The sequence below is a fragment of the Cetorhinus maximus genome, chromosome 17 (assembly GCF_964194155.1).
Source record: "Cetorhinus maximus chromosome 17, sCetMax3.hap1.1, whole genome shotgun sequence".
Classification (NCBI taxonomy): Eukaryota; Metazoa; Chordata; class Chondrichthyes; order Lamniformes; family Cetorhinidae; genus Cetorhinus; species Cetorhinus maximus.
The window spans coordinates 4058993-4078171 of NC_135895.1; the positions used below are offsets into that span (position 1 = coordinate 4058993).

General features: G+C 44.9%; 2 protein-coding genes across 3 annotated transcripts in view; one reads left to right on the plus strand and one right to left on the minus strand.

The window, feature by feature from the left end:
* cryz (crystallin, zeta (quinone reductase)) overlaps nt 1-19179 on the minus strand; it is a 1066321-nt gene that overhangs the window by 751710 nt on the left and 295432 nt on the right. The gene's annotated exons all lie outside the window — the stretch shown is intronic.
* Nucleotides 1-19179, plus strand: part of acadm (acyl-CoA dehydrogenase medium chain) — a 77917-nt gene that overhangs the window by 12761 nt on the left and 45977 nt on the right. Inside the window, exon 2 of the mRNA XM_078560651.1 lies at nt 14368-14473. Coding sequence (XP_078416777.1) covers nt 14368-14473 — 106 coding nt within the window. The remainder of the gene's footprint in view (nt 1-14367; nt 14474-19179) is intronic.

Sequence of the window (19179 nt, forward strand, 5' to 3'; positions counted from 1 at the left end):
AGTAATGGAACCATCAACCTAGGCACCGGAAATGACAGCGGCAATCGCAGCCCTGTCGACCCTGCTAACATCTGGGGGCTATTCGTGCAACAGCTGACATATTAATACTCAGAATCATACCTTATAGATAATGCCCCAGACACCACCATTACCATCCATGAGTACATCCTGTCCCAGAGGCAGGACAGACCCAGCAGAGGTGGCAGCACAGTGGTACAGTCGGGAAGGAGTTGCCCTGGGAGTCCTCAACATCGACTCAGGCCCCCGTGAAGTCTCATGGCACCAGGTCAAACATGGGAAGGAAACCTCCTGCTGATTACATGTACCGCCCACCCCCCTTCAGTTGATGAATCAGTGCTCCTCCATGTTGAACACCACTTGGAGGAAGCACTGAGGGTGGTAAGGGCGCTGAATGTACTCTGAGTGTGGAGCTTCAATGTCCATCACCAAGAGTGGCTCAGTAGCACCACTACTGACCGAGCTGCCCGAGTCCTAAAGGACATAGCTGCTAGACTGGGTCTGCGGTATGTGGTGAGGGAACCAACAAGAGGGAAAAACATACTTGACCTCATCCTCACCAACCTGCCTGCCACAGATGCATCTGTCCATGACAGTATCGGTAGGAGCAACCACTACACAGTCTTTGTGGAGACGAAATCCCATCTTCGCATTGTCGATGCCCTCTATCCCATTGTGTGACACTACCACCATGCTAAATGGGATAGATTTCGAACAGATCTAACAACTTGACTGGGCAACCATTGGGCGCCGTGGGCCATCAGCAGCAGCAGAATTGTACTCAACCACAGTCTGTAACCTCATGGCTAAGCATATCCACCACTCTACCATTACCGTCAAGCTGGGGGATCAACCCTGGCTCAATGAAGAGTGCAGGAGCATGCCAGTTACAGCACCAGGCATACCTAAAAATGAGGTGTCAACATTGTGAAGCTACAGCACAGAACTACTTGTGTGCCAAACAGCATAAGCAGCAAGTGATAGACAGTGAACTGATTCCAAAACTAGCGGATCAGATCTAAGCTCTACAGTCCTGCCACATCCAGTTGTGAATGGTGGTGGGCAATTAAACAACTCACTGGAGCAGGAGGCCCCACAAATATCCCCATCCTCAATGATGGGGGAGCCCAGCACATCAGTGCGAAAGATAAGGCTGAAGCATTTGCAACAATCTTCAGCCAGAAGTGCCAAGTGGATGATCCATCTTGGCCTCCTCCAGTGGTCCCCAGCATCACAGATGCCAGTCTTCAGCCAATTCAATTCACTCCACGTGATATCAAGAAACAGCTGAAGGCACTGGATACTGCAAAGGCTATGGACCTTGATAATATTCCGGCAATAGTACTGAAGACTTGTGCTCCAGAACTAGTCAAGTTGTTCCAGTACAGCTATAACCTGGCAGTGTGGAAAATTGCCCAGGTATGTCCTGTACACAAAAAGTGGGACACATCTAATCCGGCCAATTACAGCCTCACCAGTCTACTCACCATCATCCGTAAAGTAATGGAAGGGGTCATCAACCGTGCTTTCAAGTGGCACTTGCTTAGCAATAACCTGCTCACTGACGCCAAGTTTGGTTTGTGACAGGTTCACTCAGCTTCTGACCTTATTACAGCCTTGGTTCAAACGTGGACAAAAGAGCTGAACTCCCGAGGTGAGTTGAGAGTGACTGCCCTTGACATCAAGGCAGCATTTGACTGAGTGTGGTATCAAGGAGCCCTAACAAAACTGGAATCAATGGGAATCAGGGAAAACTCTCCACTGAAGAAAGGTCATACGGACTCAACATTAGCTCTGTTTCTCTCTCCACAGATGCTGCTAGACCTAATGAGTTTCTCCAGCATTTTCTGTTTTTTGTTTTCCAGCATCCGCAGTATTTTGCTTTTATAAAACTCTCCAATGGTTGGAGTCACACCCAGCAAAAAGGGGGATGGTTGTGGTTGTTGGAAGTCAGTCATCTCAGCTCCAGGACATCACTTCAGAGTTCCTCAGGGTAGTGTCCTCTGCCCAACCATCTTCAGCAGCTTCATCAATGACCTTCTTATTATCATAAGGTCAGAAGTGGGGATGTTCGCTGATGTTTGCACAATGTTCAGCACCATTTGCGACTCCTCAGATACTGAAGCAGTCCATGTCCAAGTGCAGCAAAACCTGGACAATATCCAGGCTTGGCACATTCGTGCCACACAATGCAATGATCATCTCCAACAAGAAAGAACCTAACCTCCGCCCCTTGACATTCATTGTCATTACTATGGCTGAATCCCCCACTATCAACATCCTGGGGGGGGTTAACATTGACCAGAAGCTGAACTGGACTAGTCATATAAATACTGTGGCTACAAGAGCAGGTCAGATGCTAGGAATCATGCGACGAGTAACTCACCTCCTGACTCCCCAAAGCCTGTCCAACATCTGTAAGGCACAAGTCAGGAGTGTGATGGAATACTCTTCACTTGCCTGGATGAGTGCAGCTCCAATAACACTTGAAGCTTGACACCATCCAGGACAAAGCAGTCCGCTTGATTGGCACACCATCCAAATATTCACTCTCTCCACCACCGACGCACCGTGACAGCAGTGTGTACCATCTGCAAGATGCGCTGCAGAAACTCACCAAGGCTCCTTAGGCAGCACTTTCCAAACCCATGAGCACTACCATCTAGAAGGACAAGGGCAGCAGATAGATGGGAACACCACCACCTGGAAGTTCCCCTCCAAGCCAAATACCATCCTGACTTGGAAATATATTGCTGTTCCTTCACTGTCGCTGGGTCAAAATCCTGGAACTCCCTCCCTAACAGCATTTTGGGTGTACCTACACCACATGGACTGCAGCGGTTCAAGAAGGCAGCTCACTACCACCTTCTCAAGGGCAACTAGGGATGGACATTAAATGCTGGCCACATCCCATAAATGAATTAAGGAAAAGAAACCACATGGCATTTAGATACAGAGCCTTTAGTTCTGTCCTTTTATTATTTTCGCGACCTCTAGCCTTAACTGATGGTGCATGCCCAAGTTTGTACACGCTGTCCCTTGCTGCCACACTCTGATTATCATTTTCCTTATTGCTACCTTACTTTTATCACATTTTCCCACACATGATACCTTACCCCACTATTTATTTTAAAGCCATCTCCACCACCATAGTTATACAACTCACCAGGGCACTGGTCCAGCATGGTTCAGGTGAAGAGCATCCCAATGGTACAGCTCCCACTTTTTCCAGTGCCCCATGAATCAAAGACCATTTATTGCACACCAGTTTTTGAGCCACATATTTAACTGTCTAATCTTATTCACCCTATTTAAATTCCACCAGCTGCCATGGTGCAATTTGAAGCCATGTCCCCAGAGCATTAGCCTGGGCCCCTGGATTATTAGTCTAGTGACATTACCACTACACCACCGCCTTCCAACTCAGGACGTTGTGTGGCTTGGAGGGCAACTTGCACGTTATGGCCTACCCATGTGCCTATTGCCCTTGTCCTTCTAGGTGGTCGCGGGTTTGGAAAGTGCTGTTGAAGGAGCCATGGTGAGTTGCTGCAGTGCCTCTTGTAGATGGCATAACACTGCTGCCACTGTGCGTCGGTGGTGGAGGGACTAAATGTTTGAGTGGAGTGGAACATTTTATTAGGGAAGAATAAGGACAGGCAATGTAATACAAAGGGTACAATTCTAAAGATGGTGCAGGAGAAGAGGGACCTGGTGGTATAGGTGCACAAATTATTGAAGGTGGCAGGGCAAGTTAATAAAGCATATGGGACCCTGAACTTTATAAATAAAGGCAGAGAGTACAAAAGCAAGTAAGTTATGATGAACCTTTACAACATATGAACTAAGAGCAGGAGTAAGTCACTCAGCCCCTTGAGCCTGCTCTGTCCTGATTGTAACCTCAACTCCACGTTCTCGCCCACCCCTGATAACCTTTCACCCCCTTGTTAATTAAGAATCTACCTACCTCTGCCTTAAAAATATTCAAAGACTTTGCTTCCACAGCCTTTTGAGGAAAAGTTCCAAAAGCTCACGACCCTCAGAGAAAAAAATTCTCCTCATCTCTGTCTTAAATGGGTGACCGCTTATTTTTAAGCCGTGACCCCTAGTTCTAGATTCTCCCACAAGAGGAAACATCCTTTCCACATCCACCCTGTCAAGACCCCTCAGGATCTTGTATGTTTCAATCAAGTTGCCTCTTACTCTTACAAACTCCAGTGGATGCAAGCCTAGCCTGTCCAACCTTTCCTTGTAAAACAACCCCCCCATTCCTGATCTTAGTCTAGTAAACCTTCTCTGAACTGCTTCCAACGCATTTACATCCTTCCTTAAATACTGTACTCCAGATGTGGTCTCACCAATGCCCTGCATAACTGAAGTATAACCTCCCTACTTTTGTATTCAATTCCGCTTGCAATAAACAATAATATTCTATTAGCTTTCCTAATTACTTGTTGTATCTGCAAAGTAACCTTTTGTGATTCATGCACTAGAATAACCAGATCCCTCTGAATCTCAGAGCTCTGCAATATTTCACCATTTGGGTAATATGCTTTTTTATTCTTCCTGCCAAAATTGTCAATTTCATATTTTCCCACGTTATGCTCCATTGCCAGATCTTTGCCCATCACTTAACCTATCTATGTCCCTTTGTAGCCTCCTTATGTACTCTTCACAACTTAACTTTAAAACACTGGTTCGGCCTCAGCTGGAGCATTGTGTCCAATTCTTGGCATCACACTTTAGGAAGGGTGTGAAGGCTTTGGAGAGCGTGCAGAAAAGATTCATGAGAATGGTTTCAGGGATGAGACTTCAGTTTCTTAGGTTGGCAAAGTTGAGGCTGTTCTCCCTGGAGAAGATTAAGAGGAGATTTGATAGAGGTGTTCAAAATCACGAGGGATCTGGACAGATAGGGAGAAACCGTTCCTATTGGTGGAAGGGTTGAGAACCAGAGGACACAGATTTAAGGTAATTGGCAAAAGAAGCAAAGGCGACCTGAGGAAAAGCTTTTGTTTACGCAGCGAGTGGTTAGGACCTGGAATGCACTGCCTGAGAGTCTGGTGTAGGCAGGATCAATCGAAGCATTCAACAGGGAATTGGATAATTATCTGAAGAGAAAAAATTTGCTGGGCTATGGGGGAAAAGGTGAGTACTTCTTACAGAGAACTAACATAGGCATGACTGGCTGAATGGCCTCATGTGCTGTAACTATTCTATCATTAAGTTGGTGGATGTAGTCCCAGGCAAATGTTTTGCTTTAGCCTGGATGGTGCCAAGCTTCTCGAGTTTTATTGGAGCTGCACTCATCCAGGCAAGTGGAGAGTATTTCTGATTTCTGAATTGTAGAAGCTGGAAAGGCTTTGAGCAATTGGAATGTGTAAATCACTTACCTCAGAATACCCAGTCATTGACCTGCTCTTGAAGCCTTACTTATGTAAGTGCCCAGTTAAAAGTCCTGGCCAATTGTGACCCACTGCAGGATGATTTTTTAATGGTTCATGGGATTTGAGCATTGCTAGCGAGACCAGCATTTATTGCCATTCCCTAATTGCCCTTGAGGTGGTGGTGGTGAGCTGCTGCCTTGAACTGCTGCAGTCCATGATGATGGGGTTTCGTACTGGTAATGACATTGAATGTCAAATGGAGGCCGTTAGATTCTCTCTCATCAGAGATGGTCATTAGCTGGCACTTGTGTGGCATGAATGTTACTTGCTACTTATCAGCCCAAGCCTGAATATTGTCCAGATCTTGCTGTATGTAGGCACAGACTGCTTCAGTATCTGAGGAGTCGCAAATGGTGCTGAACATTGTGCAATCATCAGTGAACATCCCCACTTCTGACCTTGTGATGGAAGGAAGGTCATTGATGAAGCTGCTGAAGATGGTTGGGCCAAGGACATGACCCTGAGGAACTCCTGCAGTCATGTCCTGGGGTTGACATGATTGGCCTCCAACGAACACCAACAAATTGATACCACCTTTAATAAAACATCCCAAAGTACTTCACAGGAGCATTATATAACAAAATATGACATCAAACCACATAGAGAAATTTTAAAGCAGATGACCAAAAGCTTGGTCATACAGGTAAAGGGCGTCTTAAAGGAGGAAATGAGATGGAGAGATTTAGGGAGGGAATTTCAGAAGATCAGGCCTAGGGCAAATGAAGGCACAGCCACTAATGACAGTGAATAAAGTTAGAGATGCTCAAGAGGCCCGAATTAGAGGAATGTGAGGTTGTAGAACTGGAGGAGATTGCAGAGATAGATAGTGAGTCCATGGAGGGATTTGAAAACAAGAATGAGAATTTTTAAATTAAGCTGTTGCTTAATCAGGAGGCACTGTAGGTCAGAGAGCACGGGTGATGGGTGAATCCGACTAGGTATAAGTTAGGAAGCTGGCAGCAGAGTTTTCGATGACATCAGGTTTATGGAGGATAGTATTTGGCCAACTGTGCCAAAGGCTGCAGACGGGTCGACCAGGATGAAGGGGGATAGTTTACCTTTGTCACAGTCACATGGGATGTCATTTGTGACTTTGATTCAGTTTCAGTACTGTGACAGGGAAACCTGATTGGAGGGATTCAGACATGGAGTTCTGGAAAAGATAGGCATAGATTTAGGAGGTAACAACAGATTCAAGGAGTTTGGAGAGGAAAGGGAGGCGGCAGGTGGAACAGTTCTTTACAAGAATAGAGGGGTAGAGGTTTGGCTTTTTTGAAGGAGGAGGATGATGGCAGATTGGAAGGAGAAGGGGGGCAATACCTGAGGAGAGAAAACCAGCAGGAATATTTGCCACCGTGGGCCAGGAGGGGAAGTTGGGTGATCAGCAGTTTAGTGAGAATAGGGTTGAGGGAACAGGAGGTGGGTCTCATGGACAAGATGAGCTCAGAGAGCATATGGGGAGATAGGAGAGAAACTAGAGAAAGATACAAGTTCAGGGCTAGGGCAGGGGGAATCTTTAGAGGAAGTTTAGCTAAGTGGAAGGGAGGGAAGTGACAACGACAGCTGATCGGATTGTCTTGAACTTACTGGTAAAAAAAACGCCCATAAGCTTCCCGTACTTGTTAGAGGTGAGGGTGGAGGAAATAGGGGAGAAGGGTTTAAGGAGATAGTCTGCAGTCGAGAACAAGCCAGCTTTGTCTTTGTGTTCCAGCATGATCCTGGAACAGTGAACAGACGAGAGCAGAACTCGATCGTATTTTATGTGGTCCAGCCAAATCTGACTGGCTAAACCAGTCACCTGCCACATCCTTTCAAGTGTGCACCCCTTGGATTTAAGGGATGCCAAGGTGAGGGCTGGATCAGGGTGAGAGAGAGTCTTAATGCGGACTAGGATGTTGAAGGTGGGAGTCCGGGTGTTGGGGGGTGGCGGAGGTGAGCAAATCGGTAGCTTCAATAATTTGAAAGGAGAAGCCAAAGGCTAGAGAGTTGGGACTTTGAAAGTGCGGTTGTAAATTAATTGAGGGAGAGATTTTGTTGGGGCAGATACAGAAGGATGTAGAGTTGGGGCTTGGAAAGAGGATGTGGATGGAGAGAGAGAGAGAGACAAGGAATTAATCAGCAGTGGCTTTATCAGCGATTGACATGTTGGAAGTAGCCAGGCCATGTGAGATTGGAAGGACAAGGGGCATCCATGAATATGGTTTGAGTTTATATGGAGAGAGATTAATGGAGGAGAGAAGAGCAGTGAACTCGGAGGAGAAAGAACACAAGTTCCAGCCAAAAACCTGGCAGTAGCTGAAACTGAAAAATCAGTAGCTCAGTTACTGGATCAGCAGGGAACAGCAGCTGTGGGGAGGGAAGTGCTGCAAGCTGATCAAAATTACTTTAAGGTACGAACAATAGAGCAGCAGATTAGAGACTCAGCAGTTACAGTGCTGTAATCCAGTGTAGAAGCCCAGAGAAGTCGAACCATCTTCCTTTGTGCAAGGCGTGACTTCAGCCAGTGGAGTTTTTTACCCCTGATTCCCATTGACTTCAATTTTATTAGGGCTCCTTGATGTTACACTTGGTCAAATGCTGCCTTGATGTTAAGGGCAGTCACTCTCAGCTCACCTCCTGAGTTCAGCTCTTTTGTCCAGGTTTGAATCAAGGCTATAATGAGGTCAGGAACAGAATGTCCCTAACCACGGAACACAAACTGAGCATCGATGAGCAGATTAATATTGAGTAAGGGCTGCATGATAGCACTTTCGACAGCCCCTTCCTTCATTTTGCTGATAATCGAGAGTAGACTGATGGGGCAGTATCAAGAACTCCTCAGACAAACACCTCCCCAGCTTCCACCTCTGTCTGAGCTGCCAAAGACAGTGTTACCTACCCAAAGCAAATTGCTATTGCAGGAAACAGTTGTTATCATTGCAGGGTGACAGAAAGAATGGACCAGAAACTAGTCTAGTATAGTTTATGTTGTTTCCTTGAAACCGGCCCTCCATCAGTGTGGTGCTCCCGCAGTACTGACCCTCTGACAATGCAGCACTCCCGCAGTACTGACCCTCTAACAGTGCAGCACTCCCGCAGTACTGATTCTCTGACAGTGCCGCACTCCCTCAGTACTGATCCTCTGACAGTGCAGCACTCCCGCAGTACTGACCCTCTGACGGTGCAGCACTCCCTCAGTACTGACCCTCTGACAGTGCGGCACTCCTGCAGTACTGACCCTCTGACAGTGCAGCACTCCCTCAGTACTGTCCCTCCGTCAGTGTGGCATCCTCAGCGCTGACCGCCCAGCTGTGCGGGGCGCACCCCAGCGCTGACCACCCGGCTGTGCGGGGCGCAACCCAGTGCTGACCGCCTGGCTGTGCGGGGCGCACCCCAGCGCTGACCGCCTGGCTGTGCGGGGCGCACCCCAGCACTGACCACCCGGCTGTGCGGGGCGCACCCCAGCGCTGACCGCCCGGCTGTGTGGGGTGCTGACCGCCTGGCCGTGCTGTGCAGGGCGCACCCCAGCGCTGCGCTCTGTGTGTAAAGTTGTATTTTGTTCAATCTTTTTATTCAGCCTGTATAAGCCTGCCACATTTACACTGGAGCATGTGCAATCTCCCTGCTGCTATTATTTCCCAGCAGCACAATCCCACACTAGCTGTTTAACTAGTATGTTAGGTTGGACTGTGACCTTTTATTTCAAAACTGGACCTGATCAGTGAGGTGGATGATTCCTCTGTTGTTATTGCGTTGGTAGCCATTTTGTACATGTAAAAGCAGAATATTTTGGAAATATTCAGAACTGTGTTGTTTGGTGCTTTTGGTCAAGGGAGAACGTTGGACAGGACACGGGCGAGGGTGGGGGGCTTCCTGCTCTTTTTGTTAAAAATATTGTTCTGTGTTTTATAGCAATCGTGTGAAACCCCATCCCTAGAGCAGACATATAGCATCTCGGTTTACTGTTGTATCCAAAAGTTGTGTACCACCTCACCCCACTTCCCAAGTATTGCCCCTTTGACAATGTCGCCACTCCCTCAGCACTGCCCTGAAGTGTCAGTTTAGATTACGTGGTCAAGTGCTCTGATTCAGATTATTTTACTTTCAACCAAGTTAATTGTGAATTTAGAAAGACAGAATCGCGCTTTTATAACGCCTTTCAAATCCTCAGGGTGCCTCAAAGCGCTTTACAGCCAATGAAGTGCTGTTTGAAGTCTAGTCAGTGTTGTAATGTAGGAAACGTGGCAGCCATTTTGTGCACAGCGCGCAAATGTGATAATCAGATTATCTGTTTTGAGGTGTTTATTCTCTCCTATGACAGATGTCGATCAACATCTAGAATTTGACTTTCAGATGGTTAAGCCAGATGACTGCACCATGAGTATTGCTTCCTTCGGATTTGTAAATCGAGCATTGAGCTGCTATAGTCTCCATGATCGGTTCTGCGTGACCACAGTCACACATTGGAGAATTTTTAATTTTCCATTTGTACATCAGGTATCTGCATCCGCTGTGGTTTGTACAGAGCGATTCAGGGATGTCCATGAGCTTCATAAAGATCAAAGATCCAGGTGGGGTGAGGGTGGCTTCCAAATTGGCTCTTTCACAATGTGTTTTAATAATGGGAAATAAGGAGATGGCCGATGAATTGAACTGGAATTTTGCATCTGTCTTCACCATAGACGACACAAATAAGATCCAAGAAATCACTGTAAATCAGGAAATGGAAGAGAGAAACTCAGAAAAATTACAATCACCAGGGAAGTGGTACTAAGCAAATTGTTGGGGCTGCAGGCTGACAAATTCCTGGGTCCTGATGGACTTCATCCTAGGGCCTTAAAGGAAGTGGCTAGTGAAATAGTTGATGTGTTGGTTTTAATTTTCCAAAATTCCCTAGATTTGGGGAAGTTCCATTTGATTGGAAAATAGCAAATGTAATTCCTGTATTCAAAAGGGGAGGGAGACAGAAAGCAGGAAACTACAGGCTAGTTAGCTTAACATCTGTTATCAGGAAAATGTTAGAAGTTATTTTTAAAGATCTTATAGCAGGGCACTTAGAAAATTTCAAGACAATCAGGCACAGTCAACATGGTTTTGTGAAAGGGAAATCATGTTGAACCAATTTATTGGAGTTCTTTGAAGGAGTCACATGTGCTGTGGATAAAGGGGAACTGGTGGATGTACTGTACTTGGATTTCCAGAAGCCAATTGATAAGGTGCCACATCAAAGGTTATTGTGGAAAATGAAAGCTCATGGTGTAGGGGGTAATATATTGGCATGGATAGAAGATTGGCTAGCTAACAGGAAACAGAGGAGGCATTAATGGGTCTTTTTCTGGTTGGCGGCATGTGACCAGATCCTGAGGGGTTTTGACATGGTGGAGAAGATGTTCTCTGTAGTGGGAGAATCTAGAACTAAGGGTCGCTATTCAAATATAAGGGGTCACTCATTTAAGACGGATGAGAATTTTTCTCTGAGGGTCATGAGTCTTTGGAGTTCTTCCTCAAAAGCCAATGGAAGCAGAGTCTTTGAATATTTTTAAGGCTGAGCTAGATAGATTCTTGATAAACAAGGAGCGAAAGGTTATCGGGGGTAGGTGGGAGGTTCCAATCAGATCACCCATGGTCTTATTGAATGGTGGGGCAGGCTCGGGCCAAGTAGCCCTACTCCTCCTAATTCGTATGTTCGTTTGTCAATTCTTTTGAACTCCATTCAGCTTTCCAAGCTTCGTCGCGATCGAAGTTGCATTGAAGGAATCATAGGGTCATTTACTGCACAGAAGGAGGCCATTCAGTCCCTTGAGTCCTTCCTGGCTCTCCGTGGAGCGATCCAGTCAGCCCCATTCCTCTGCTTTTTCCTGCTCTATCCTTATTTCCTTCAAGTGCCCATCCATTTCCCTTTCGAAATCATTGATCATTTTAGTTAGATTTTTGATAGACAAGGGAGCCAAGGGTTATAATGGGGGCAGACAGCAAAGTGGAGTTTACATCACAACCCAGATCAGTGCTGATCTTATCAAATAGTGGAGCAGGCTCGAAGGGCTGAATGGCCTACTCCTGCTCCTATGTTCTTATGCTCCTAATGTCTGCTTTCACCACCCGAGTGGGCAGCGAGTTCCAAAGCCCCACAAATAGCAACGAGATGAACGGGTAGCTATTCTGTGGTCGTGGTTGTTGATTGAAGGGAAAAATGTTGGCCAATTCTTTACTCTTCAGATGGTGCTGTGATATTTAACATTTGCCTGAACAGGTTTAATATTGTATCTGCAGAATGGTAAATAGAATCCTGGAATCGAACAGCACCGAAGGAGGTTATTCAGCAGCTCTTTGAAAGTGCTACCCAATTAGTCCCACTGGCAGTCCAAATTCTTCTTCTTTTCAAATATATATCCACTTCCCTTTTGAAGGTAGTTGAGCCAATATAGCACCCTCTCTGAAGTAATCAAGTATTACCTACTGAAGCCCTGGAGTGATGGGACTTGAACCCACAATCTGCTGCTTCCAGCTGAGCCATATAAGACCATAAGACGTAGGAGCAGAAATTAGGCCATTCGGCCCATCGAGTCTGCTCCGCCATTCGATCATGGCTGATAAGTTTCTCAACCCCATTCTCCCGCCTTCTCCCCATAACCTTTGATCCCCTTACCAATCAAGAACCTATCTATCTCGGTCTTAAATACACTCAATGACCTGGCCTCCACAGCCTTCTGTGGCAATTAATTCCATAGATTCACTACCCTCTGGCTAAAGAAGTTTCTCCTCATCTCTGTTCTAAAAGGTCTTCCCTTTACCCTGAGGCTGTGCCCTGGGTCCTAGTCTCTCCTACTAATGGAAACATCTTCCCCACGTCCATTCTATCCAGGCTTTAAAGTATTCTGTAAGTTTCAATCAGATCCCCCCTCATCCTTCTAAACTCCATTAAGTATAGACCCAGAGTCCTCAAACATTCCTCATGTGTTAAGCCTTTCATTCCTGGGATCATTCTCGTGAACCTCCTCTGAACCCTCTCCAGGGCCAGCACATCCTTCCTGAGATACAGGGTCCAAAATTGCTCACAATATTCTAAATGTGGTCTGACCAGAGCCTTATAAAGCCTCAGCAGCACATCCCTGCTTTTATATTCTAGTCCTCTCGAAATAAATGCCAACATTGCATTTGCCTTCCTAACTACTGACTCAACCTGCAAGTTAACCTTAAGAGAATCCTGGACTAGGACTCCCAAGTCCCTTTGCACTCCAGATTTCTGAATTCTCTCCCCATTTAGAAAATAGTCTATGCCTCTATTCTTCCTACCAAAGTGCATGACCTCACACTTCCCCACGTTGTATTCCATCTGCCACTTCTTTGCCCATTCTCCTAACCTGTCCAAATCCTTCTGCAGCCTCCCCGCCTCCTCAATACTACCTGTCCCTCCACCTATCTTTATATCATCTGCAAACTTAGCCAGGATGCCCTCAGTTCCTTCAATCTAGATCATTAATGTATAAAGTGAAAAGTTGTGGTCCCAACACTGACTCCTGCAGAACCTCACTAATCACCGGCTGCCATCCTGAGAAGGACCCCCTTATCCCCACTCTCTGCCTCCTGCCAGACAGCCAATCTTCTATCCATGCTAGTACCTTGCCTCTAACACCATGGGCTCTTATCTTACTGAGCAGCCTCCTGTGCGGCACCTTGTCAAAGGCCTTCTGGAAGTCCAAGTAGATAACATCCATTGGCTCTCCTTTGTCTAACCCACTTGTTACCTCCTCAAAGAATTCTAACAGATTTGTCAGGCATGACCTCCATATATTTTAAATATAATTTCGTCCTTTGCCTGTAAGGTCCTTAGAGAGTCATAGTCATAGAGGTCTACAGCACAGAAAAAGGCCCTTCAGCCCATTGAGTCTGCGCCGGTCAAACAAGGACCTAACTATTCTAATCCCATTTTCCAGCACTAGGTCCATAGCCTTGTATGTCATGGCATTGCAAGTGCACATCCAAATACTTATTAAATGTTAAGAGGGTATCTACCTATACCACCCTTTCAGGCAGTGAGTTCCAGATTTCCACCACCTTCTGGGTGAAAAAATTCTTCCTCACATCCCCTCTAAACCTTCTGCTCCTTACCTTAAATCTATGCCCTCTGGTTATTGATCCCTCCACCAAGGGGAAAAGTCCCTTCCTGTCTACCCTATCTATGCCCCTCATAATTTTATACACCTCCATCATGTGTCCCCCCCTCAATCTCCTCTGCTCCAGGGAAATTAACCCCAGTCTATCCAATCTCTCCTCATATCTAAAACTCTCCAGCCCAGGCAACATCCTGGTAAATCTCCTGTGCACTCTCTCTCGTACAATCACATCCTTCCTATAATGCAGATTCCAGAACTGCACGCAATACTCTAGCTGTGGCCTAACCAGCATTTTATACAGTTCCAGCATAACCTCCCTGCTCTTATATTCTATGCTTTGGCTAATAAAGGCAAGCATCCTTGGTCAAGAAGATGCAATGGTTCACACTGTAAGTAAACCTACAACAACAACCTTGCATTTTATAGCACCTTTAGCATCTTAAACATCCCAAGGCGCTTCACAGGAGCAATTGTCAAACAAAATTTTATACTGAGTCACGTAAGGAGCTAATAGACGACCATAAGCTTGGTCATGGAGGTAGGTTTTAAGAGGCGTCTTAAAGAAGGAGTGGTGGAGATCATTAGGGGGGAAATTCCAGAGCTTTGGGCCCAGGCAGCTGAAGGCACGGCCTGTGTGTTGACATTGGCTGCTGTGTTTCCTATATTACAACCATGACTACACTTCAAAAAGACTTCATTGGCTGCAAGGACGTCCTGAGGTCATGAACGCCGCTATGTGAAATGTAAGTTCTTTCTCCCCTTTTCAATATTTAAGCACTGTGTTTGTAATTGGATTTTCTGTTTTCTATTTGAAGTGTGCAGTGAAGGCCAGTGTCCGAGTTGGTTTGCGATTTCAATCAAACAGCAGGGCTTCTGCAGCTGTATTGAAGGCAGGCCAAGCAGCTCCTGGATTCAATTTTGGTAAGCTGGCTTCCAAATAGCCAACCAACCAGCTTTATACCTATATTTTATACTTAACCACCCTGCTGTGCTAGAATAGGAGCAGAAGTGGATCATTCGGCCAGTTGAACCTGCTCCACGGTTCAATAAGATCATGGCTGATCATCTACTTCAGCCCTACTTTCTCACCTGCCCTCCCATTTCCCTTGATTCCCCTAGTATCAAAAAAATGATCAATTTGAGTCTTAAATACACTCAGCATTCATAGTTCTCTGGGATAGAGAATTCCAAACATTCACACCCTCTTAGTGAACAAACGTCTCCTCATCTTAGTATTAAATGGTTGATATTCTGTTATGACCGAGCAGTTGGTAAAACTGAGGTATTTTTTAAAATCCCAGGGGGAAACTTTAAACAACTGTCATAACCTATAATTTTAAGTGTTGTGTTTGAGATGCAACTCTAAATTCAGGAATCATACCACCAGTTCTCAAAAGGTTTTATATTAAGCTAAATGAAACATTTTATTAATTTACATAAGTTAAATATATACACATGACTACAAATTACTACTATCATACCTTTTAACAAATTCCCAAACTAATCTCCATTAAGGCAACAGCAACCCATAGACTGAACCAGACACCAGGCAAAGCATTTTCACCTTACGAATTCAAAATGAGGTTCATTTCACTTTGGTTCCTGTGGAGACAGTTGAAGGCTTACAGCTGCTTTTGATCTCACACTGCCTCTGGTCTCCACACACACTAAACTGCTGAAGTTATACCTAGCATAGCTCATTGAATGTAAATTCTCATTGTATCACCAGCCTCTTCTAACAATAAAACCCCTTTCATAGTACCAATTTCATTAGCAATATAAACATATTGCTTGGTCTCTACTCACTCGGTGCCAGAATTCACCTCACTACTTGAATGCTCTATTCAAAAAAATGCAAATGCACGCTATCTCTCTTACATATCAAAACTAGTGCACATCAAAGCACCCAGACTAGCTGGCTTTAATCCAATTAAGACAGACCTACAGACTAAACCTCTACTTTAAAAGAAAAATATTTTCCAATAATATTATATGCATTAATAGTTTCATGACACATTCAATGTGCTGTTTTACAATACCATCTTGTTATCCCAATGCCTGCTCAGTGATAACCAGGGTGGGCAGGGGACTTAAAGGATTAACTTGTAAGGACTGGTTGCCTAAATGTGCATGTATTGCTTGCATTCCCTTAAGAATAGAAGATTGAGGGTGAGATCAGATCGAGGCATTTAAAATGTTAGAAGGTTTCAGAGAAGTTATTTCCCCTGGGAATTAAAATGGAGGGATTAATCTTAACATTAGAGTGAGACTCTACAGGAGAGAAATCAGGAAGAACTGTTTAACAAACAAGAATATAAATATCTGAATATCTCTCTCCCAAAAGGACTTTGAAGACTGAGGGTCAACTGGAGCTTTCAAGATTGAGAATGCTAGGTTTTTTTAGGGTAAGGATATCAAAAGGTTAAGGTTTTAATTGAGCATAGGCAGAAAATTGGCTTGATGTACAGATCAGCCATTCCCTCATTGAATGGCGGAGCAGGCTCAAGAGCTAAACTGCCTACCTTTCTTCCTATGTACCTTCTAAATTACTTTTCAAACTTCTAACAATATGACTAATGGTTCTGTTTTAAATATAGGTTTGCAAGAATCAAAATAAAAGCAAAACACTGTGCGTGCTGGAGTTCTGAAATAAAGACAAAGTGCTGGAAAACTTAGTAGGTCCAGCCGCATCTGTAGAGAGGGAAACAGTTAACACTTCAAGTCTAATATGACTTCTTTGGAAGCACTTTCTGTTTTTATTTGCAACAATCAATCTGTGAATTGCAGTGTAACCTTAATATATTTGAGAATCAAATTTGCCATGTTAAAAAGTGTCATTTGTTCGCCAGCAATCTTGATGTTTCAATTCTTTCATTATGAGGCGACCGGATCTTATTTTAGTTTACACAGGAATAGGGGTAGGCCATTCAGCTGCTCGAGCCTATTCAGCCATTCAGTTAGGTGGTGGCTGAACCATATCTAATCAATTTAACCACCTTGGCTTCTTATCCCTTAATAGCCTTACCTAATAAAAATTGATCCTTCAGTTTTGAAATTTTCAATTGGCCAGAGCCTCCCAGCTTTCTCATGGGGAGAGTTCCAGATTTCTACTCCTTGTCGTCAGTCCCTCGAAACGAGGATGACGTCTGCCAGGCTTTGTGATTTGTGTGTCCTCAGGTGACTCACTTGGCCAATCCTGGAGCCACAGGTCTTTAGGAGAGAGAACTCCCGAGGAAGGGGGTTCTCTCGAGCTAGGGTTCTGTTCTCTCTCTCTCTCTCTCTCTCTCTCTCCTGCTCTTGTCGCTCCTCTGCAGCGGAGTTTGTGTGCTCAGTTTCTGACTATGTTGCGATTTGTTGGGTACATGGTTTGTGGCAAGCTCCCCCCACACACTGATGTCAATTTGTCTCCTTTCAAAGTCAGAGTGTCCTTAAAACATTTTCACTATCCTCCTTCAGATCGGATGCCGTCCTTAAGTTGTGAAAAGAGGAGCTGCTTCAGAAGCTGATTATTTGCGGCTTGCGGGTGCAATGTTCAGGGCAGCAGAGCTGACTTCACATGATCACAGTTGCGATGCTGGAGGAATCGGCTTCAGTGAGGATACTGGATTTTGTTTGTCTGTCTTTCCACATGAATTTGAATATGCTGTAGAAACACTGCTAGTGGAAATCCTCCATTGCCCAGATGTGCCATTTGGTAGGTGATCCAAGTCTCACTGCCATGTAGGAGAGTGGTGACAGCAACAGTGTTGTAGATTAAAAGCTTTGTCCTCTGTGGAGATCACTGTTGTCAAAGACGTGGTTATGCAATTTTTGGAAGGCTGGTAAAAGGTGGTTCAGGAGGATCCGTGTGAGAATCTTCTCCACAGTGGACAGAAGGGATATGTCTCGTTAGTTCCCACTTCGATGGTGACTTTCTGAGAAAGATAGCTGCCGACTTCTAAAGTCTCCCCATCAGTAACAATAGCTGGAAATGTGGGTGTTTGCCTGAGAGGGCTGGTGGAGGATTTTGGTCTTTCCAATGTTGAGCAAGAGATCAACCTTTTTGTATATGGAGTTGATGAGGTTTGGGGTGGTCTCAGTGTCGCTTGCAGTGGAGACCACAACAACGCAGTCATCAGCATATTGTAAATTGTGGATATACTGGAGGGTCACTTTCACCTTGGCTCTCAGCTTGTTGAGGTTGAAAAGCTTCTCGTCAAGTCAAAGCTTTGTCTCTGTCTTCATGAAGGAGAGGGATGATGCAGACATTCTAGTTAAAGAGGAGTTTGAAATATTAGATACATTAAGCATAGTGAGAGAGGAAGTCCTGGAGGGACTGATATGACTTGAAGGTGGATAAATCACCAGGGCCAGATGGATTATATCGAGGCTGTTAAAGGAAGCCAGGGAGGAAATAACGAATGCCCAGAGGATAATTTTCCAATCCTCACTAGATACAGGCGAGGTACCAGAGGATTGGAGGCCTGTGAACATTGTGCCAATATTTAGAAAGGGTGCGAGGGATAGGCAAGCTAATTATAGGCCAGTGAGTCTGACTTAGGTGGGCAAATTATTGGAATCAACTCTGAGAGACAAAATAAACTGTCACTTAGAAAGGCACAGGTTGATAAGGGATAGTTAGCAAGATTTTGTTAGGGGAAAATTGTGCCTTACGAATTTAATAGAATATTTTGAGGAAGTAACTAGGAGGATTGATGAGGGTGATGCAGTGGATATTGTCTGCATGGATTTCAGTAAGGCATTTGACAAGATCCCACATTGCAAACTGGTCAAAAAGTGAGACCTCATAGGATACAGGGAAAGGTGGCAACTTGGATTCAAAATTGGCTCAGTGACAGGAAACAGAGGGTAATGGTTGATAGATGTTTTTGCAATGGAAAGTGATTTCCAGTGGCATTCCACAGGGCTCAGTTTTGGGGCCCTTGCTGTTTGTTGTATATATTAATGATTTGAACTTAAATGTGGGAGGCGTGATTGGGAAATTTGCAGAAGACTGTCTGTGTAATTGATAGTGAAGAGGATAACTATTGTCTCCAAAATGATATCAATGGTTTGGTTGAGTGAGCAAAAAAATGACAAATGGAATTCAATCTGGAAAAGTATGAGGTAATGCATTTGGGGAGGGCAAACAAAGCAAGGGAATACTCAATAAACAGGAGGATATTGAGAGAGGTGGAGGAAGTGAGAAACCTCGGAGTGCATGTACATATGAATGTACTGAATGTGGCAGGACAGGTGGATAAGGTGGTAAAGAAAGCATATGGAATGCTTTCCTTTATTGGATGAAGTATTAAATATAAAAACAGGGATGTAATGATGGAACTCTATAAAACGCTGGTTAGGCCACATCTGGAATTTTGTGTACAGTTCTGGTCACCACATTACAGGAAGGACATAATTGCTCTAGAGAGAGAATAGAGGAGATTTACAAGAATGTTGCTTGGGCATTAAAATTGCAGCTATGAGGAAAGATTGGATAGTCTAGGGTTGTTTTCCTTAGAATCGAGGCAGCTGAGGGTTGACCTAATTGAGGCGTACAAAATTGAGGGGCCTAGATAGGGTAGGCAGGAAAGACCTGTTTCCCCTAGCTGAGGGGTCAATTAACAGTGGGCATAGATTTAAGGTGA